The sequence below is a fragment of the Alosa pseudoharengus genome, unplaced genomic scaffold (assembly GCF_046254945.1).
Source record: "Alosa pseudoharengus isolate Yale_2024_CS ecotype anadromous, Long Island Sound unplaced genomic scaffold, YU_APseudo_1.1 YU_APseudo_1.1_scf_17, whole genome shotgun sequence".
NCBI classification, from domain to species: Eukaryota; Metazoa; Chordata; class Actinopteri; order Clupeiformes; family Clupeidae; genus Alosa; species Alosa pseudoharengus.
Genome location: NW_027468640.1, coordinates 11,813,280 through 11,836,079, shown reverse-complemented (window position 1 = coordinate 11,836,079; position 22,800 = coordinate 11,813,280). Strand labels below are relative to the sequence as shown.

The window sequence follows — 22,800 nt, the reverse complement described above, 5'->3', positions numbered from 1 at the left end:
ACCTGCATGGCCGACTTTGCTGCAGTCACTCCTCTGCTGTGTCGCAGCAGGCGGCAATATGCACTCCTCTGACTGGCCAAGCCACGCATGCACTGACCTGATACAACTGCGTAACGACGTTTCACACGCAGCCCAAAATATGCTGACACATTGCATGTGACCATGTTGCTAAATTCAATGCAGACTTGGTGTGAATGCAACACCAACATGAACGTTAACCGGAGCGTCACACCTGCAAGACAGTTTAGGCTATTTATTTACCGTCTTCGATTCAGTGAGAGATGTGCGGGGAAGAGGAGGGAAGAAATCACGTCTCATTCTCTGGGTACCAATGCGTCCTGGAGGTGTCCAAGGAGATTAACGTCACACGCCCCCTTGTGTCACCAAAATATCCCACATCAGCACCCCATCGAGAAGGGCCACCACATCTAAATTTTAAAAAGCTCACAACGACAGCACACACACACACACACACTCAAATGCTACACAGGAGAGCAAGTTTTGCATTAAAGCATACCCTTGGTATGATCAGAGAAAAATCAGTGTTGTAGACCTTCTCTTTATTGCAGCAAGAGACGTTCGGGAAATTAACCGGACAGCCACAATGGAAATGTATGAGAAAAAAAATGTGCAACCAAATACACACGTTAATGTTCATGCACACAACTGTTCATGATTAAAACACAATAGTCATCCCTCATACATAGGGTAGTGAAATAACTAGCAAGGCTGGTCTGTACGAGAGAAACAAGTCAGTCTCAGCTGCTGGTGCAGACTAGAGGTCTTAGCTGAAATTCCTGACAATGACTGGGTGTTTCATAAAAATAAAACACTAAACACAGATAATTTAAGAAGAGTGGGTTTAATTACAAGCAACAAACTTTTTTTTTTTTTTTTTTCCTGATATCTTCTCAAACTAGACTTTACAACTTAGGGCCAGACACAGACGCCATGAGAGCAGTAAGCAAAATGCAGGGTAATGCAGTTTGTCCTTTATACCATGTAATCAAACTCATCTGTTGGCTTTTAAAATGATCAAAAACTCAAAAAAATAATAAAAAAAAAACAAAAAAAAAAGACCCACTAGTACAAGATGCATGACCATAAAACAGGGGAGTTGAACAGGCTGCTGAGGCCTGAAGCACGGAGATTGGAGATTTGGGGATCAATCCAATGCACTGCCAGAATTATAGTAGGCCTACTCAGGGCCCGATATCTGCAGTCCAACCAACTCATATTCAACTCTAATCAAGACACATGCGTTAATATTTCAATCAAAAATGTACAGAAAAAAAAAATGAATACTAAAAAAATAAGAACCTGTAACCTGTATTTACATGACAACCAATGACGTATGGGCTAGGTGCAATAAGCATGGCAAAGCAATATCCTTTTTTTGTTTCTCACTATACCTCCAGTTTTGTATGTATCATTTTATTTTAACCTCTTTACAAAAATATTTAGTAAAACTTCAAGGAAGGCAGTGAGCACGTCAGATGAAGTGTTAATTTGGGTGCGAGCTTGTGAACGGGATGTAGAAGCAGTTTTGTACAGCTTAATAGGAGTGGAAAATTAAGAACATCTGAAGCCTTTGTTGAGATTAATATACGATTAATGTAATTTCTTTAAGCAAGAAAATAAATTCTGCACTGTACTGATATAAAATGATCATTTACTGGTTGGAATGTCAGATCCGTATCTTAAAGAGACTCACTATTCACGGGACAGAAGAGTTGAAGAAGTTTAAATGAATCTTCACCAATAAGAGAGGAAGACAAATAATAATGAAAAAGGGTATCACATGCCATTCCTTCCCAGTCAGGGACAATTAACCAAACTCAAGACTAAGATCAGAAACATTGCAATATATAAATGAAAAAAAAAGAAAAAAGAAAAAAAGAATCATATTGGATCAAAAATTAAATTAAACAGATGTCAAACCACAAAATCCAAAAATCTGAAATCTTTTTCTGAATAAAAGCAGCAACCCGACACAAGCAGAGTAGTCCGCAGCCGAACAGCTACCGACGAATCCAGTGAAAGTCCTGCAGAAGAGCCTTCCTGCGTGGTTGACATGGAGACCGGTGGAGGTTTGTATTCTGGGATGGCAGGGTGGGGCACGTGTGTGTGTGTGTGTGTGTGTGGGGGGGGGTGTCATCTTAATTCTGTGGTGGTGGGGGAGGGGGTGCGGGCGGCATTCCAAAAGGCGGCATCCCAGGCACCCCCATGCCCATCATGGTGACGAAGTTGGAGGGGTCCATTGGGGGAGGTGGGGGCGGGGGCGCGTACATCATACCCGCAGAGCCGGGAGGGGGAGGGGGAGGGGGAGGAGGGGCACCAGGGGGCAGAGGAGGCTGGACTCCTGGAGGAGGGGGCACCATGGATGGCGTGCCCATCGGAGGAGGCGGCTGGGAGGCAGACGCAGCCGACTGCTGGGGCTGTTGCCATGGGGGCAGGTTACCCGTGCCAGGGGAGGACGTGGTTGTGGTGTCTGTCAGGACGAGGGAGGGAGAGAGAGGGAGGGAGTGAGAGGGGGAGAGAGAGAAGGAGAGAGGGAGGGAGGGAGAGAGGGAGGGAGAGGGAGAGGTTTAATGTTTACACCGTTTCAAAATTCAGTCTTTAAACAAATGTCTTTACTCACAAGGTAACTAAAGCAAACTCTCAGTATCACTGCAACTAATCTGTCCAGACTCCTTAATACATAACATTTCACTAAATCATACACAGCTAACAGTCATCCATCAGACACTAAGACACACACACACACACACACACACACACACACACACACACACACACACACACACACACACACACACACACACACACACACACACACACACACACACACACACACACACACACACACACACACACACACACACACACACACACACACACACACACACACACACACACACAGGACATCAGAAGTCTGCGCACTCACTCTGTTGCCACGGCATTGGCGCACTGGTCGCCATGCTGGTGGGAGGAGGTGGGGGGGCCTGCTGTTGCCATGGCGGCAGGGGTCCAGAGGGGGCCGGTGGGGGCTGACCGTTGGGGGGAGGGGGAGGCGGAGGCATCATGCCCATAGGTGGTGGCAGCAGACCTAATAAAAAAAGAGAAAAAAAAATGAGAGAAAATGATCATGGGTAAGACAATCAAACCCGTTATCAGTTACAAACTGAGGAAGTAACTTGTCGACATTGTAACGTGACAAGGGGCAATCACTTCATACAAAGAATCGGAAAAATAACCAGACTGACACACACACACACAGGATTTAGGTCCAGATAGTTTCGCAGACACTCACCCATCGGGTGTCCAGGGGGAGCAGGCCCCTGGCCCATGGGCGGGGGTGGCGGCTGCATCCACGGAGGGGGCATCCCGTTGGGGTTGGGTGGCATGGGGGGAGCGCCCATACTGGGCATGGGGGGCGGGAAGTTGTGGTGCCCACCATGACCTCCGTGGCCCCCGTGGCCCCCGTGCATGTTGTGGAAGTTCCTGTTCTCAGACGGGCCGGAGTTCATCCAGGGAGGCCGGCTCTGCACAGGTGGAGAGAACAACAAGTCACCACACGAGAAGTCTGAGAGTGCTCCCGGCGTCACAAGTCACCACAAGAGAAGTCTGAGAGTGCTCCCGGCGCCACACGTCACCACACGAGAAGTCTGAGAGTGCTCCCGGCGCCACACGTCACCACACGAGAAGTCTGAGAGTGCTCCCGGCGCCACACGAGAAGTCTGAGAGTGCTCCCGGCGCCACATGTCACCACACGAGAAGTCTGAGAGTGCTCCCGGCGCCACACGAGAAGTCTGAGAGTGCTCCCGGCGCCACAAGTCACCACAAGAGAAGTCTGAGAGTGCTCCCGGCGCCACAAGTCACCACAAGAGAAGTCTGAGAGTGCTCCCGGCGCCACACGTCACCACACGAGAAGTCTGAGAGTGCTCCCGGCGCCACACGTCACCACACGAGAAGTCTGAGAGTGCTCCCGGCGCCACACGTCACCACACGAGAAGTCTGAGAGTGCTCCCGGCGCCACACGTCACCACACGAGAAGTCTGAGAGTGCTCCCGGCGCCACACGTCACCACACGAGAAGTCTGAGAGTGCTCCCGGCGTCACAAGTCACCACACGAGAAGTCTGAGAGTGCTCCCGGCGTCACACAAACACAATTACAGGAGAGCAATTAGCAGTTGAGGCCGACAGCTGAAGATCCGCAATCCAATCCGATTGCCCATGCTGTCCGTTTTCTACAGTCATTGATACAGACAGGGTCTGCACAGAGAGTGCATTTTGGAGACATAGCAAGAATTAAGCAACTCATGGAACGTCTCTCGGCCAATCAGAAACAAATAAATAGTTCCATAGAACCCAATTGTTGTATAATAGTAAATATAAAATCAGCCAGGTCCGCAAAGGATTGAGGACTTTTTGTTAAATTTCCAGCACCCCCCCTCCCTCCCTAGTTCTGTGGCTTACTGATCCCATGACCCTTGTGTTACTTGGATCAAGATCTAGCGTGTGTTCACAAATAGCATTTCCTACTTGTGTGAAGCCACCACAGATTTAATGCCTCTCCCAGTGGGGGTATCCTAGCATTTCGGACACATTTCAGTGCATAGAGGAAAAGCCTGGAAACCCTCCAAAAACTGGTAATGGACACGAAACGGAAACGATCACCAGTGGTAACCAAAACAAACAACCCACAGATGGACAGCTGAACGGGCACTACATCAATTGCACCAAAAGTGTCATTGTTGTGGGATAGGCAGGTAAAATAAAACATTAAACTGAAGAAAAATATCCATGATTCTGCTCCAGATCTAAATTTTCCTCCTAAAAGTCAATACATTAAGACATTTTTAGGCCTTAAATATAAAAATCTAAATTTCAGATGTTTTAAGACTAGGGATGGGAACTGAAATGGTACAATCGAGTAGAACTGATAAGAAAGAACCAGAACCAGGACCGATAAGCTGAGAATCAAAAAAATGTTAAAAGAATCGTCAGGGAAACCCTGCAACTGGGGACTCACCGGAGGGCCCTGGTTGTTGCCGTGTCCAGAGTTCCGGGGGCCGGAGTTGTGGTTGCTGCTGTGGCCCCCACCGGAGGATGGCACGGGGGCCTCGCCGAGCTCCGCCATCAGCGACAGGTACTCCTTATCCATGCGGGCCTTATCCTGCGCAGACTGGGGAGGCTCCCCTGGCCGAGGGGCGTAGGTGCTGCACAGGGGAGAGAAGGGGGGGGCAGAAGGGGAGAGGAGGGGAGCAGAAGGGGGCAGAAGGGAAGAGGAGGGGAGCAGAAGGGGGCAGAAGGGGGCAGAAGGGGAGAGGAGGGGGGCAGAAGGGGGCAGAAGGGGAGAGGAGGGGAGCAGAAGGGGGCAGAAGGGGAGAGGAGGGGGGCAGAAGGGGGCAGAAGGGGAGAGGAGGGGAGAGGAGGGGGGCAGAAGGGGGCAGAAGGGGAGAGGAGGGGAGGGGAGCAGAAGGGGGCAGAAGGGGAGAAATGAAGGTTAAAGGTGAGGACAGACCTAGCAGACTTCAAGGCACTACCATTCATACCGATTGACTGTTGAGTGGCCCTGTGTTGCCATCTTCCTAGCGAATAAATGTTTTGCTGATCACACCGCAAAGACTACACACGGTCAACAAGAATGTAGGCTACATTGTGCTGCTAGCTCAATATGCGGATATATTGGTGCAACTCACGCAGGGCTACTCTTGTTCACCAAGTGCATAATCGGCTTCTAATCAAATATATGTTTGATAATGAGTGGCAAATGATACTGGTCCAGTATTACGGTAATATTATTGGTCATCGTATCAGTATTTCCAACAACAAACCAATTAATATCGGTTATCGTTACTGGCCCAAAAATTCCATATCGGTACAAAATACAGGCCAGCGACGATCTTATTAAAAATCATTGCTGGATTAAATCAAAAGGCCACTGATGACTGTACGTTTGTGCGTTACCTGGTGAACTTGCAGTCGGATGAGATGTGGCCGGCTCCGCCACACTTGGTGCAGAGGGTGGTGTTTGTGATGCTGCGCTGCTCTGTACTCTGCCACGGACGGAGGATCCTGATGCAGGCGGGTGGGGGAAGGGAAGGGAAGGACAAGAGAAGTGGCACAATACAGTCAGATTTCATTTAGCTTCATTACCCAATCTACAAAGGGAACAGCCACAAAGATATCTATTGTGTTCGCCTCTGAGTCCCATTTTAGCATCTGACGCACCAAGTAATATGATTTTCAGACCAAATCGAGAAGATTTAGCAGTTGTTCCATCAGTTTAAATCGGTTGGATATCGAGTGGCTTGATCTACAGGGTATTCCCTAAAAGTTACATAATCTATGTAAATCTGCCACAGTGTAAAAAATCAGGGAGGGTCCACCCTCTATCGGTGCACATTGTTTTACATTTATCATTATGCAGCTGAAAGCCCTGCTCCTTAACATTTCATGGCAGCAAGGGCACAGTCAGTTTCCTGCAGAGGAGAGGGGTTACATAATCTGGGCAAGTGTTGGCTTCAGTACACAAGTGAGAGCAGTGTCTGCGTACATGTGTGTCTGCGCATGTATGCGGTGCGTTTTTTACACACACACACACACACGTTTCTCTACCAGGATGAAATGTGCCTGTGTGTGTGTAAGCACACTATGGGGTATCAGGGAGATAAAAGTGTTTGTCTGTACACTACCAGGATAAAGTGTGTATGTGTGTGAGAGTGTGTGTGTGTACCTGTTATCATCCTCTCTCAGGGTGCCGTTGAGCCTGGCCAGCTCCCTCAGCTGCATTTTCCGCAGGTCGTTCTGGTCCTCGGGCGTCTCGATACCCTGCTTCAGGATGTTGCGGATCTACACACACACGCAGAAAAGTTCATTCAAACGATTACTTAAGGACTGGTTCCACTAATTAACTAAAGGAATGTTAATTAGGCCTGATAATTGCATATATTTTAGAAAGATTGCATTTTCGAAATGCTTGTCAGCGGCCTGCAGCCATCAAGACTCGAGGTAGTAATTAGTTCTGGTTTGGCAGCAGGCTTAACAGTGACCCTTCCTGTGCAATGCTATGCTACCTTTCCAGTGAATAAGTCTGAACGCAATCATAAGTAGAACAACTAGAGCGAACCAGAGATGACTTGGAAATCTACATCCTTATCAACCTACTATACAGTTGGTAGTGTTACTGTTTTCTTAATGGTGCTCTAAGCGATGCCATGCGTTTTCTAGGCTAAAACATTTTATGTCACTTACTGCAAACATCACCCAACCAACCGCTAGCTGACTGTCCTGAATACACTGTAAAAAAACGCGATCTCTGTGGACAGCCCAGGCTCCAAAAAGGCAACAAAAACAACCTGGGCAAACCTGGCCTATAAAAACAAACTGTTCCAGCAAATCATAGACGAGATGCGCATTTAGGAGAGTTTCAATTGCACGGGGGCAGCATGGGAGGGAGGGGGAGGAAGTAGCGAGCTAGCTCTCTGTTTTGTTTGAAAGACAACAGAAGTGACGTTACCCAGCATCGCTTAGAGGACCTTTAAAGAGGCTCAACAACGATTTTCACTTCACATCCACAGCATGCTAACAGTCCATGTTCATAGCAACCCTGTTAAACACTAGAACTGCTGCGATGGTCATTTTGACCATTTAGAAAGTCGCATGTACAATAGTTATTATTTATTTATTTTTCTTAAACAAAATCCTGCTGGTTGAATATGTAGTGCCTTTATTGTGTATTGTTGCATGTTAGAGAGGGACAGAAGCTGTAACCTGGCTGTGTAGATCTAAAAGAGCAGAACAGCTGTTCATGCAGGGTCAGAGGTGCTTCTCCTCACCTGCTCGACGGCCTTCTTGACGTTCTCCATGGTGTTGGCTGTGACGAGGGCGTGCAGCGGCTCGTCCTCTCCCGGTAGCATCTGCCCATCCTTGCGTCCCACTTTGCCCTCCTTCACCGAACCCTTCCCGCGGATCATGATCTTAGCACAGCACTCTTTCTCAATGTTCTTCAGAGTGTTACCACTGAAATTTTCGGGGGGGGGAGGGAAAGCCAGGTTTGATTATTTTAAAGTTCTTCAACTTGGCTTTGGGTGTTAACAAGGGCACAACTACTTCTGGGTAATCAACTATTGTGATATCTAACCACTGAAAATTCACAATTTAAGCTACAACAATTTAATAAAGATCATTTGATGGCAGTTTCAAAGGAAAATTAAATGCCACCAATTGCTAATCATTTGCAAGGTACACAATATCATAACCTTTATGAACTTTGTTGGTACTATGCAGGAAAATTGTCACAGGAGAGAAATGTTTGTTTTAAGAGGCTTACCGTGGTCCAATCAGCAGCCCCACAAAGTTGATCTCGGGGTACTCGTCCTGGGGGATCATGACCTTGTCGCTCACCCTAGTGGCGGGAGGCCTAGAAAGGAAGAGGAAGACGACCAGTCAGCAGTCAGATGGGTTCAACTTCCTCCACTTGGTGCGCATTTTCCAAAGTGTCCCTGATCATTTTAGGATCTTCAAAAAGCATCTAAAGACTCATCTGTTTACCTTGTATTTAACTAATTAATTCTTACAGAGTTGTAGTTTGTATATGTTTACGGTTATTTCTGTTTATTATGTTATATGTTTATTTAGGCCATGTGCCTTTATTTTTGACCTGTTCATTTTAGCGTGGCAGTGCTTTGGACAAAATGTCTCTACTAAGAACCATAAACATAACCACATAGGAACTTCATAGGGATTCAGTGTACCATTGGTGCAAAGTGACTTACAGCAACAGAATAACATTTAAGCTAATTAACATTTAAGCATTTTAACATTTAAGGTACCGAACTACAGCTACAGCAATAGAATAGTAGGGGAAATTTGGTCTCTGCATTTATCCCAAGCCGTGAATTAGTGAAACACACTCAGCACACAGTGAACACACAGTGAGGTGAAGTACACACTAATCCCGACGCAGTGTGAGGGGTTAGGTGCTTCAGCTTCAGCCGTTCCTACTGGTCGGGGTTCGAACCGGCAACCCTCCGTTTTTTGTTATAATTTTTTTTTATTTTAAGTATAAGTATATATACACTCTTTTGATCCCGTGAGGGAAATTTGGTCTCTGCATTTATCCCAATCCGTGAATTAGTGAAACACACTCAGCACACAGTGAACACACAGTAAGGTGAAGCACACACTAATCCCGGCGCAGTGAGCTGCCTGCAAAACAGCGGCTCTCGGGGAGCAGTGAGGGGTTAGGTGACTTGCTCAAGGGCACTTCAGCCGTGCCGTGTTTAAGGTACAGTGCAAAGGATACTATAGCTAGGAATTAATACTGCATCTGTCAATACACAAAGACTAAAGTTACATGAAAAGATGTCTTAGAATGAGACCTTTAAGTGCATTTAACAACTTGGATTAATAGAGAAACACTAGAAATCCCTCGGGTGTCCTTATGGACTTACTTGTAGTCGGCGGGAGGCTTGAATTCGGGGTTGAGGCCGACCATCTCGGTGATGAGGGCATGGCGTTCCTCTTCGATCTTCTTGCGCGTGCGGTACTCGCGCGTGTTCAGCCGCTTGCCCTCGCTGTTGTAGATGGGTTCTGGCGAAGGAGATCTGCCAGAGCGAAAGAAGAGAGAAGAGCAGCGTAGGAGGGAAATACGGACGACCAGCATGAGAATCTCCCACAGGTTCACCTGTCTAACAGCACACACAGACACTCACACACACACACACACACACACACACACAACTCTACACGTCTCAACATGTTGCCTTCATCTGACTAAAGCCTGGTAGAGATGTTCTTTTCTTCTTTTTTTTGGATGGGCATTGTTGTTTTTGTTTTGGAGGTCACTTGGAAGTGGATGGTATCACTTCTTGAGTAACACAAAGAACGGGAAAAATCTCAAAGGGTGTGACCCTTTTTTTTTTTTGAAAAGCAAATAGTGGAAATTGTTAGTACATAATTTAAGAGTGTTCCAACAGACACCAAAGCCAATATTTGGGCATAATTCAGTTCAGCAATAACTGGTGATCTACCACATGCAATTTCAAATTTTGCACACTAGTATCAATTCATTTGAAAGCATATTTTTGAGCTAAATGCCAGCACATGAGCTTCCTAAATCAAGACTACAGAATAATTCGCAAGTTGAGGAGGTAAGGGGGAACAAAAAAAAAGGGGGTGAAATTTGTTATGCCTTCGGGTGGGCTACTATGAAGACCACAACCATTTTTCTTGGTCTCTGCAACCTCATTTTAGACCCAGAGGATAACAGAGAATGATGGTGACCTCTGACAGGGAATTATGCTAAATGGGGAAAAAACAACTAGCTTGAAGCTCGGAGCTCGAGGTTCGGTGGCGAACTTCCTTTTCTTGGAAGAAGCGGCGCTGGCGTTGGGGAAGGGGGGTTTAAGTCCAGTCCGAGCGTTACCTGCCCCTTGGGTCGCCGAGAGAACCTGTTATGCTGTTGGAGGAGGCTCTGTGCTTAGAAAAAGGTTAAAGGTCACCAAAAGAGGGGTAGTGGGGGGTCATAGGGGGTCATGTCTGGGTTAGAGAGAATGAATCAGGATTATACGTTAGCCGTTTCCCCGCACACCCCAAACAAACGTTCTCCGGAAAGTGAGTTGAGAGAGAGCGTGTGCGAGCTGCTTCACAGTGAGGGTAGGCTCGCAGGGAACCGACCGGGGGAGTAGAAAAGATTAGCTGTATATAGGTGCACTTTTCTTGGTTAAAAAAAAAAATGCTGTACAGAGAACAGAATCTCGCTCTCTCTTTTGGGCTTGGAAACTCCAACGTTGACCACCTGAAACACTCCCTGATGGCGTTAAAACTTCCCCCATTGTTAGGGTGCAGGGGAAGGGCCAAGGGAGTAGCAAAGCAAGGATCCAGTGGACGAGCTTCTGACTTGGGGCGTTTTTTTTAGGCTTTGCTGCAAAAATGTTGGATTATAATTATGCTGTAGATAGAGCCTATATGAATGAAGAGGAAGCGGGACTGTAAGCTAGCACAGAAACACTCACACTACCATCAAATAACATAACACTCCCTGGTTTAGGGGTTTAGAAATCGCTGAGCTACAAATATCTAAATGTATACATATAAATATGTATTAAAAAAAAGGACAAAATTCTTAGGCAGACTAAGGTTAGGAACGAGTCAATGCAGTTATGTTCGAGTCATTTCTGGCATATGCAGTTCCAGTAGTGGGTTCTCCTCCTAGATTGCTTCCAGTGCGCATATCTGGAATACTGTGGAATAACTCTTGAGCTAAAGGGGACAGACACCGCCCAGCTATGGAAAACCATTAGTGACCATGGGAAAAAAAACAATAAAATCAATCAGTCAATGGAGTCAGGTTTCAGACAAACGTTTGGAGGAAATTTAGACCACTGAAGTGTGAATACTGGACTGACGTAAGGGTTAAGGAACAATGCTAATGGCTAACTGGTCACCTGAGGTGTTTTAAGACAACATAACCACTGCAAAAAGAAATCCTTGCTGGAAGGGTTATTTCATTTTGCTTGCCAAAGTCGTCCTAACACACAAATTTCATAACTGATGGTTTAGGCTACGTAATAACTGTGCTGTTCTAGGGACAAGGATATCTTTACATTTTCATTAAGTAAAACATTTAGTGCTTCAGAAGAGCTTGCTTTTGAAAAATAACTGTAAAACTGCAAAATCTCCCATTTCACTCACGCAAACATTTGCACCAAACATTAAGAAACTAGCAAAAAAACAGTATTAAAGGAGCTAGATACTACAAAATGCATACATAAATCCATAGGCCAATAATGTCAGGTTTAGACACTACAAGTCCTACTAGTCTACTCAGAGCCAAATGGCTTGTTTCAATATACTTTGTATCGTTTCCTTACATTCCCTTTCTGTCAAATCACACAAAATACTGGTAAGGGCTGATTCTCTCTGAACCTGGACCATTTGCTTTGCATATAACACCAGGCTAGACCTCTACAGTGTAAGACTATGATAAAAATCTTTACACATTTTACTTCTTAGCCTGTATATTGGTGTGAAAGCTTCACATGAAAAAAGACAAAATGCCAGAGAAACATCTCTCACTTTGCTCCTCAACTGTCCTAAGTCATTGTTTACAACAGGAGCTTAAGCTGCTGCATCTGACAGACAGGCCACTCAACGTGGAAGTGCTGTACCAGTTCTAAACTGGATCAAGGAACAAAAGTGAGAAATGATCTGGTCTCTTAGCTATATTCAAAAATATGATTTGACATTATATTGATTTATTCAGCAAGTCACATTTGTGCATTCATTCAACCATTCGTTCATTCATCCATTGCTTTGCTTCTCCAATTATTCAGCGTAGGCTAAAATTAATACCATTTTAACAAAACAAGTCCTCATCATTTCCTATATGTGGATAACAGTACGCTATTGAGAAGTAAAAAAAATGTCATAACTAGTAGCATCTGTTGATGTGACATTCATACAATCTAAATAACCTTGCCAAGTCTAAACCACCCTCTCAGCTAGGTCAAGCTAGATTTCCACATAATGATGCCAAAAAAAACGTAAAGCATTCTGGCTTCACAGAGGATGATTCAGAAAAGGTAAAGAAAATGTTACTGTTTTTGTGGGGTTTAAAACTTTATCCGACCTGTCCTCAGGGTTTACAGGGATTCCCAGGTCTCCCGTACGCAGTTTACGAGTCAGGTCTTCAATCTGCAGTTGGACTGGAAGAAATCAGGTTAGGAAAGAAAAACAAAGAAGGACGGAAAAGAATGTGGTTACCAGCAAAAAAACAAGGGCGAGAACAAGTGCATTTCATTTAGACGAATGCCTTTTGTCAATCACCAGAGAGAGGAACAAAATTACCATCACATTCAACAAGGTTAACACACTCAAAAACAATGCAGATCAATTACAAGAAATAAAACACATTTACTGCATTGATTATGCTATGACAAAGAAACCCTTCATCTTATTTAAAGGATAAGGATACGCCACATGGGTATAGCCTACCAACCAATTACTAAATTACTAAACTTGGCCCAGTGATTGTTCCCTATACGCCTAAACTTGAAACCACATATCAAGGCTGGTCTGCCAGCAAAGTGAAGAATTTGATATCCTAAACAAGATAGAAGGGTTACATTAAAGAAAACTTTTAGGGCAATATAGAAACAAATACTGATCAAAATTAGGTTTCCATTGTGTGCCAACATAACTTTTGAATACATTGTGCCAATTTAAAAGAATAAGAGAATACACAGCACACAAAACTTGCTTTGTGAATTTAGTGCTTTCTAAAAATAGGTGCAGCAAAAACAATGGAAACCTTTGAAACAATTGAAAACAGTTCTTGACCGGAAATTATAACTGGATTCAAAGCTATCCCCAGCCCAGCACACTCCAAAGAGGAATTGGCTAGACAGGGAGTAAACAATTAGTAGGTGACCATTTTAATTTGTGTTTATTAACCACTATAAATGAAGGTAAGCCATAACTGGTTTCGCCTTCAACATTAGAATAGTTTCTACAAAGTATTTTGTCCTCTGTTGGGGAATGCACAAAGAATGAGAAAACCGATCCAACATAAGACAAACAACAACACAAGTTTCAACATCACAGAAACATCTACACAAGAGGGGGAAGGGAAAGAGGGAGGGAGGGAGGGAGGAGGAGGGGGGGCATCATGAAGAAAACAAAAACGGAGGTGTCAATAACGCATTTGTTATTGACAAGCCTCACCTGGCCACAGTCATCTCTCAAGCAGTGGAGCTGCAGGCCGTCTATGTGAGCATTTTAAATGTGCTCTACATAGTTCAACATTCTAAGAAATGACTAGTTTTTTAGCGGTTCTACGCTAAGAGCAGAACAAATACACAGAGAAAGAGAGAGAGAAATGCTGTAAACAAATCGGCATGCGTTTTAGGCAGTACAGCCAAAAGGTGGTCTAATTTGGTCAACTGCCAGGATACCCTATGCAAATGACAAATGGATATGTAACGAAATATGAAGATTTTTGGTGTAAAGAAATTATGAGCTAAATGGAAGATGATCCAAATGATTCCACACACCAAGAACCCAATGAGCGAGCTGATGCAAAAAAAAAAAAGTGGCTCAGAATTTTAATGCCTAAGTACCAGAGACATTAATTTCATAAGACACCTAAGAAGTGGCAAACGAATGTGTCCTGATTCTATAAAACGCTCAAGTTGATTTCTGACCATAAACTGATCTAGAGCAAGGACGGGGTGCACATGTTACAATAATTCTTGAAAATTATTGATATTTCGTAAGAAGACTTGGTTACTGGATGAACAAGACCACTGTGATGCTGATGGTTCAAAGAGAGAAAACATCAGCACCTCCAGAGCTATCATTAATGGCCTTGCACATTACAGGTTAGTAAATTCAACAGTGAACTGAAGGGACTGAGGGGTGAAAAGGCTGAATTTCATTAGAGAGAGTGAAAGAAACAACCCATCAGAGGCTTTCGTTTACTTTGAAAACCAGGGAACATTTTCACAGACTCTGAATGCATGACAAAAAAAATGGACAATAAATTATGTGATTTCCCCCCCTGAAATCATCAAGAAGTATAAACTAATCTTGTTTGATGATGTTTACATCTGTAAACGTAAACAAAGTTTGGGAGAGCTCTCAAGTTTTACCTTGAGGAAGAAAAAAAAACAAAAGTAATGCTAGACACATAATCATCATCCTTTACCCACTCCAACTAATGGAATTCAGCAATTATGAGCTCTTTTCGACAATTTCATAGGCAACCTACAAGGAACTCACTCATAACTCAGATGCAGAAAACACATATAGCTTTCAATACTTCCATAAAGACAGAACCAACTTTTCATTTGTTTCTGTGCATTCATTTCGAAAGCAGTTTTAAAGGAGAATATTGCTTTTAATGTAATTACCTATGTAAGCTCTCTCTTGGTCTCGTGTCAGCCCAGGGGGAATGACTGTGGGCATTCCAGGGATAACAGTCTTCTGATCAGGGGTCTCGCTGCTCCAACGGCTCTTCTTCCTTGCCTTCTTCTGACCGAAATCTGCCAGGTCGGAGAAATAATATTAGCCAACCCCTTGACCCAGCTAGGTGCGATGTAGGCTTCGTTTCCCTCAAGCAGGTCATCTGACTAAACAAAGGACTAACGTCAAGTCCAGATGGACAGCTCAATGTTTTTGTTGTCCCGTCATTTATGATTGATAGTGCCTATCTGAAAGTAGCTATGATCAAAGGCCACATTCATGTCCTACTAGGTAATATTCCTGTACCGTGTCATCTTTGTTGACATTTTCTAACGTTAGTATCAAGGGAAGACGTAAACAAACAAACTAAAACAGCTGGGACAAAGAACAAGGCACCATGACGTTAAACGACACAAGAAAATTAGGATGTAGCTAATCATTCCGCGAGGCAATATTAGCTATCAGTGTCTAGGATAACCAGCTAACGACATAACAGAGGGTTGACGCGGATCTGGACATAGCGTTTCAGGGTTTTGACCTTGCATCGCTGCATTGTAGTCTAAGCAATACAAGTAACCTGGGGACGGATAAAACTTGCGCTAACCATGCTGCTAGTCACTTAACGTTAGCTAACAATACAATACATCTGACAGTGAAGCTATTCGCTTTTGCTCTGGGGGTGTTAGCATCTTATCACAACGTCATCATGTCCACCACTGTAATCGTGACTGAAATTATTTGCCTTCATGGTTGACCCAGCTATAACGTTAACGTTACATAGCTAACATTCGCTAACGGTAAAACCTCGCTATGGACAAAACACTTTTCGGCAAACTTACTATCATATCAATCAGAACATACGGGTCCAGCTTAATAAAACCAATGTTGATATCGTTTAATATGGGAAGCAACCCCTTGGAACACGGAAAGAAGAACAAATAGTCACTAGTTTTGATAAGACACCGGCAGTAGCTAACGTTAGCCAAGATAACCTTTCTTCACTGACAATCACGTTACCAACAGCCAAGGCCTAGCAGCTATCCACGTTGTAGCCTTACCTCCAGCTGGCGATTTCATTCCGGGTCCTGGCTGTGGAATTGAGACTGGAAAGGTTGCGACTGCAGCAGGCGCGAATTGGTGGGCTTGTGGAAAAGAAACATTGGGCACCTGAGGTTGCTGAAAATTTTGAAGAGAAGGAAATGACACTGGAGGGCCTGGCGGAGCCATTAGCCCTGCACCCGGCCCGGCGTCAAAGCCTCGTTTTGCGCCAATGCTTGGGTGCAACTTCCCCAAAGGAGTTGCGTTTGCTCCCGTAGCCATATCCGACCAGAAATGCTTTAAATCGCTATGAACCTATCCTTGATATCGCTCTACTATTGAATATATTTACAAATATAACCAAAGTATTCGTGTAAACCTCCTTCAGATTACCGCAACCACCAACTCAAGATGGCGTTTGGGGAGCTTGACAAAGGAGGACTGCCTTCAACGACGACGTTTCCCGCTATTGGTCTGAAGCAGTGTCAGCTGAAACATTTGATTGGCCCGCGCTCACACCCGTCCCATTACTACCCTTAACCTGTGATTGGATATAAATGGCTTTTTCACGATCTAGCATCAGTAGGCTTTCTGCATCATTCATTTATGATCACAGCTATGATGGCTATGACCGACTGAAAAAACAGTTGCATGAAGAGTCCTAGCGAGTGTGTTGAGGTAGGGCCCAGCCAGGAGAGTCGTTTATATGTGTAGCATGTTAAATGTATTAAAATTACATGTAGGCAATTTATTATTAAAGGATTTACAATTTGGACCTAAACCTACACAAAATGCCTAAAAACCAAAGGGATTCTTTGTGTAATCACATGTTCCAGTCTGACCCCACAGAGGATCAGTGACACTTTCTTTCAGGGGAGAGTCAAGAAGATCAACTGAATAGCTTTTTAATCAAATATGTAAATATTACATAAAGTTTTAATTTCAGGGTAACACCATACTTTTCTAGTATCAGTACACTGTGCAAAAAAATATGTAAACATTATTAAATCCCCTCTTCAGACCAATTAATAATATTGTTGGCTATCTGGACCTAGACTTCCAACTGTTCCAAGACTACACAGGACTGTGTATACTTTTTCCAATAGAGATTCATTGCAAAGGTAACGCAAGTCACATGTATTTCCACTATTGTGTTGGAAGTGTTCTTTGTGTTTTGTGTATCTATCTCTATCTCTCTATCTTTATCTATACATCACTATACCTCCAAAAGCAAGATGCTTTGTGGCAGAAAAAAACATCACACAATTAAAACAAACCAACTTTGGGGGTCAAAAGTATTGCAGACTGGTTTATTCTGGTGGATTGTTTGTTTCACAGGTATTTCATGACCCTTCAAGATCATTTCATTACAACAGCATGTCCATCAATTATCACACAAGACAATAACCAGTCTTTAAAAAATGGCCTTTCCAAAAAGAAAGCAACCACTGTGGCACTGCCTACTTTCAGAAGAAGGGGTAGGGTTTTGAAAATCTTCCCTTCATGATGTGTTAGGATCCATTAGCAGTCTTTCTTTCAAATTCATAACAACATAAAATATAGGGCATACTGTAAAACAAAAAAGTGCAGCATATCTTTTTTGAGGAATGAAATGATGATCATTTCTTGTGATATTTCACTGAAGCTCCTTTGGAAACGAGGTAAATATTAACTGAAGTGGTACGTTTCTGCATATTAGAACATGATTAATACAAAGACAAAACTTTTACAAACGTAAAATGTCTCAACAGTGAATACTTGAGATACTATCTATAAGCATTTTGTACACCTTTTTTTTTTAAATCTACACTATTGTACGAGAAAAGCATAGTTTAGATAGAAGCAACTTCAAAAAGTAAAAATATGCTGTGTGAGGACAGACACCGAATCGTGGACCATCGACGCACCGAAGTAACGCGTCCGCGATATTCACCGCCCCGCGAATACGCTGATGTAGGAACGCGTCACGAGCTGCAAAACAAACAATGAAAGAATCTTGACCGAGCACAAGTGGAAACACGACAGTACAACACCTGCAAAAGAGAGCACACCACATAATAACTGAGTCAACTGGGGACTAGGGCTTCTACACTATGGCACAATAAACGACACATGATTATTTCAATTGATATTGATATCATGATTACTTAACCATTACTCAAATGATTTTGGAAACATCAATGATTTTCTAAACTTAAAAAAACAAAAATAAAAAATATATATTAAATATTACTATACTAAATATATACAAAAAATAATGGAACTGAAATTAAAAAAAATATATATGTAAAAAAAGTTAATGTATACAATTTACCGCTGTTGCCTAAAGCAAAGGGGTGTGCTGGATTTCTAACTCAAGACAAAGTGAGCAATGTTGCAGAACAGAATGCAACAAAAATAATCTTTGTACTTCTATTTTGATGTTTCCATAATCGCTGGAAGCCATAATTGCCGATTATAAATTGCACAACCCTACTGGTGACATGGGGATAGTTTCACAAACATGCACCTTATTGGTCTGAATAGCATGTGGATATTGGAAGCACACCACGTGTTTTGACTCGCAAAGAAAGGTAGTACTGAACACAAATGGTTGTAGCAACCTCCTCTGGCAAAGCGAACAGGTGTGACTGCAAGTGACAGACTAGATCCTGACTGGTCGAACGATTATATTTTAATGGTATTATAAGAAATAACATGACACGTATGGCTCAGCGGCAAGGTAATAAACCTTTTTTCTTTATCGTGATAAATATTTTTAGACTAATAGATAATTCTCAAGACACAATTTTATTGAAAAGGAGTAATTCTCTGAACTACAGTGGCTCCTAATGCATATGTGAAAAAAGCTTAATTCATTTAACAGCTTTGTATAAAAAATAAGGCAGCTGGAAGAAAAGATCTGTGAAACATCTTAAACAAATCCACCAAAGGGTTTTGTGCTACTTTCATTTCTATATCATTCATTTCACTATAACCTTATTTACATTCCCATAGCCAAGAAACTGCATTATACTCCATGGCATCATCCACTACACTTGACCAGTGTAGCCATTCAAAAGTAATTCAGCTGATTGTAGCTGAAGTATATATACTCTTTTGATCCCGTGAGGGAAATTTGGTCTCTGCAATTATCCCAATCCGTGAATTAGTGAAACACAGTCAACACACAGTGAGGTGAAGCACACACTAATCCCGGCGCAGTGAGCTGCCTGCTACAACAGTGGCGCTCGGGGAGCAGTGGGGTTAGGTGCCTTGCTCAAGGGCACTTCAGCCGTGCCTAGTGGTCAGGGTTTGAACCGACAACCCTCCGGTTACAAGTCCGAAGCGCTAACCAGTAGGCCACGGCTGCCCCATTGGCTTGTCTGTACTAGCCGTTTATCTTGTAGTTCCATGGTCTGGTCCTCTCAAAGTATCCACTGTCTAGCATGTGCAATTCTTATTATTTGAACTAAAATCCATTTTCATATTTTCTGTATGGTCTATTCCCACAGAAAATATGGCATATTAACGGCATACATTTAACTATGCCAGGATTTGTCCAAACTGTAACACTAAATAGCCACGACCTGACTGACCTTGGAAACTCAACCCCATGACCTTGACGTTGCAAGCAACATGCATTACTAGCTGAGTGACAGTACAGGAGAAGTGATATAGCCTGATTAACAACTAGTACATTTTGAGGCCCTTGCCAATGAAGCTCATCCAAGTATGGCACTCCTTTTATCTAAGACTTATATAAGACTTAAAAGTATAATTTGAACCACATGGTTAATACCAACCAATCATATGTATGAGTTTGGATTAACATATTTACCCATGCCCTGAGCTGAAGAAAAGTCGAGGTAGCTCTCACCTGCTAAAAGGTGCTAATAAGCGTAGCGCGCCCGATCTGCATAGGGATCCCGCGGCAGGTCGTACGCGGAGGTCCGAGGAAGCGAAGAGACCGGGGAGAGCCGCGAGCGCTCGTATGAGTAGCCCTCTGCTTCGGGGGGCACGCGCCGGATTGGGCTTCGATCGCGGGAGTAGTACGAGGAGCCAGGAGCCGGTGGAGGGGGTAGGGGTCGCCGCTCGTACGGGTCGAGGCTAGAAGAGGACAAGCGATCCCTCATGATGGAGGCGGCGGGAGGAGGAGGAGGAGGAGGGGTGGGCATGGGAACGGCGCGTCGATCTTCGAAATAACTGCCACCGTACGGACGCGCCCGATACTTCTCGTAGAAGTCCACCACGCCGTACGGATCTCGCTCATCATAGGCGGAGCGGCGAGCACTGGGGTACCCCGGCATCGAGGCACCATAACTGGCTGCTGCCCCCCCATAAGCCGCTGCTTCGCTTCCGTATGCACGGGCCAGGCTAGGATCCGCCGCCATGCCGTAACCCGGAGGCACACCGTAACCCATAGCGCCCTCGTAGCCCGTGGCGCCACGGCCGTAACCAGCTCCGCCGCCGTAAGCCCCGCCCCTGCTGATGCCGTGAGCGGGCACGAAGCTGCCTCCGAAGCCCGGGTCAGCACCATTGAAGCCACGATGAAACCCGCGGCCGCGACCGCCAAACCTCGGAGGACCGAATCCATTGGAGCCGCCGGGCCCCATGGCACCACCACCGTCACGATAGGAGCCATTCTGGTCCAAAGGGCACTCTTTAGACCAATGGCCTTCCTGCCCGCACCGATAACAACCCGTCCTCTCTCCCATCCCCGGCACGGTGCGCAGGCGGCTAGTCGAGAGCTTCACACTCATCAGTTTGCCTTGGAAACAGAGAGACGTAAAACAATTTGCCACTATGCCATGTGACTGAAAGTTTCTTATTGAAATAATCATAGAAAGTTTGTGAAATAAGAGATGTTGATCTTCTTATGTAGTCAGCATTATAAACTAGCTAAGCCGTATAACTTGTCATAGATCTTACCTGTTTACTTTTACTCAATCGATGTTCTGTATACATACACACCATACCTTTTAATGGGCTACGGTCTACCGTGGAGAACACTGAAGAACATTGCTAGTGGAATGCATTCCTGTATACATGAGCGGCGCCAAGCCATTCTGACTGCTACAAACAAAACCTGACAGTCACTTATAACAAATAATTTCACATTCCTCCTCTTACCATTGACCTTTTTGAGCTTACTTACCTTACTTACTTACTAACAGGCCTATGGTTTCTTTGGAAGGCTGCTATTAATTTCATGCCTACGTTAAGACACAAACCACAAGTGTGATTTCACCTTGAAAGGCTGTGTTGTCGAGACCACTGATGGCCTCCATGGCATCCTCAACTCGCTCCATGTGCACAAATGCATAGTCCTTGACAATGTCACACTCTACCACAGGGCCGTACTCCTCAAACTTGGCACGAAGCTCCTGATTGGTGCAGCTGCTGCTGATGTTGCCTACGTGGAGCTTTGTGGAGGCCCTAGGTTTGCCTCGACTCAGCTCTACATTCATGGCCTGGCCGTTTAGCTCATAGTGGTGGAGGTTGCGGATGGCCTCTTCTGCTTCCGATTTGTCGTCCATGTGCACAAAGCCAAAGTTTTTGACAATGTCGCACTCTGAGATCTTTCCATATTGAGAGAAGAGGGCGCGGAGTTCCTCCGTTGTTGTGTTGGGGGACAGGTTGCCTATAAATATCTTCACCATTTTGCTTAGCCTTTTCAACACACCCTAAAAGGCAAGAAATTAATCAACATATTCAATAAGAACAACTTTATTGGTTATGAATTTGCATGACCTTTCTAGTTCTACTGGTCATTAAATGTGATTTGAAAAACATTACATGCTGCCATCTGCACTTTAAAAGCTCAAACATCACTAAGTAGATTGGAGACCCTATGAGGACAAAGTGTGCTTTCTAGCTGTAGGCCCACCAGAGGAATGCCAGACAGTGCTTGACATGCAGTCCTCAGTGGGCAAGTGTGAGATCAAGTTTAAGCACACACTTTTAAGCATACCACTGTCCTAAATGAAATGCACCACAAGACAAACAAGCCTCTTCAGTTCTCCTTACAGTGCATGACTAAAAGCCACATACTAGCTGTGAACCCAACGCACTTCATACAAGTATGGGAGGGCTTTCCCCCAAGTGGACAAGCTTGAACTACCGCTATGTGAGTGTGGCAATAGACAATAGTGCACGAGCTAGCTAGCCCCTACTGAATTTTAACATCTAACGATAACGTTAACCAAGTATGCTATTGTAAACTATGCATGGAACAGATATTTAACAGTGCATGTACGTGCAAGATTTTCGGAAGACACCGACATATCAATTGGGAAATCCCAACACAATAAACCAATTAATTCATCAGTCACGCAATGACCCAACAACACTACGCTAGCAAGGTGCCTGCAAGTAATCGTGTCATTCAGTAACTCGCGTTAGCTCCGTCAATGTAGCAAGCTCCACGCTAAATAAAAGCCTACATGCAGCACAATTTTGCTCTACATTATCGTTACGTATATAGCCTTGCCATTACTCAAAAACGCATACAATTACAAATGCATTTAAAATGTGTAGTGTTTGGAAATCTTTTCTCATACCTCACAATGGCACCCGTGGACTTACAAGACCGAAATGGCGTCACATGCACAAGCTATGATAGCTAATGGCTTACCATTGGTTAGCAAGCTCTTGCGGACACCACAAGACGCGCAAGGGGTGTGTGCGCGTACTACTTCACCCTGCTCACGGCGCGAAAATGTCTTCTGCACCGACCCCTAACTAGCTAAAATGTTTTAAATATATCAGACCCAACTGAAACTACAACATATTGATGCTAAAGAACTG

General features: G+C 44.2%; 2 protein-coding genes across 6 annotated transcripts; both read right to left on the bottom strand.

Annotated features, from left to right (window-relative positions):
- Positions 1–545: 545 nt before the first annotated feature.
- sf1 (splicing factor 1) lies at positions 546–16,452 on the bottom strand. 2 transcript variants are annotated; one of them, XM_076288612.1, is made up of 12 exons: positions 16,032–16,452; positions 14,922–15,053; positions 12,641–12,716; positions 9,462–9,614; positions 8,339–8,428; positions 7,845–8,028; positions 6,743–6,858; positions 5,974–6,081; positions 5,036–5,222; positions 3,314–3,545; positions 2,948–3,109; positions 546–2,491 (listed from the first exon to the last, which is right to left on the bottom strand). In XM_076288612.1, the coding sequence occupies exons 1-12, from the start codon at positions 16,291–16,293 to the stop codon at positions 2,160–2,162; spliced, it is 2,034 nt and encodes a 677-aa protein (XP_076144727.1). In that variant the 5' UTR covers positions 16,294–16,452; the 3' UTR covers positions 546–2,159. The 2 variants fall into 2 exon arrangements, with proteins under 2 accessions (XP_076144727.1, XP_076144728.1); XM_076288613.1 differs by lacking the exons at positions 12,641–12,716; positions 16,032–16,452 and having other exon boundaries at positions 14,922–15,038.
- An 848-nt stretch (positions 16,453–17,300) lies between these two features.
- rbm4.1 (RNA binding motif protein 4.1) lies at positions 17,301–22,711 on the bottom strand. Of its 4 annotated transcripts, none has more exons than XM_076288616.1 (3): positions 21,242–22,711; positions 19,871–20,761; positions 17,846–17,982 (listed from the first exon to the last, which is right to left on the bottom strand). In XM_076288616.1, the coding sequence occupies exons 1-2, from the start codon at positions 21,651–21,653 to the stop codon at positions 19,884–19,886; spliced, it is 1,290 nt and encodes a 429-aa protein (XP_076144731.1). In that variant the 5' UTR covers positions 21,654–22,711; the 3' UTR covers positions 17,846–17,982; positions 19,871–19,883. The 4 variants fall into 4 exon arrangements, with proteins under 4 accessions (XP_076144732.1, XP_076144731.1, XP_076144730.1 ...); XM_076288615.1 differs by lacking the exon at positions 17,846–17,982 and having other exon boundaries at positions 18,384–20,761; positions 21,242–21,677; positions 22,554–22,711; XM_076288617.1 differs by lacking the exon at positions 19,871–20,761 and having other exon boundaries at positions 17,301–17,982.
- Between the last annotated feature and the right edge of the window lie 89 nt (positions 22,712–22,800).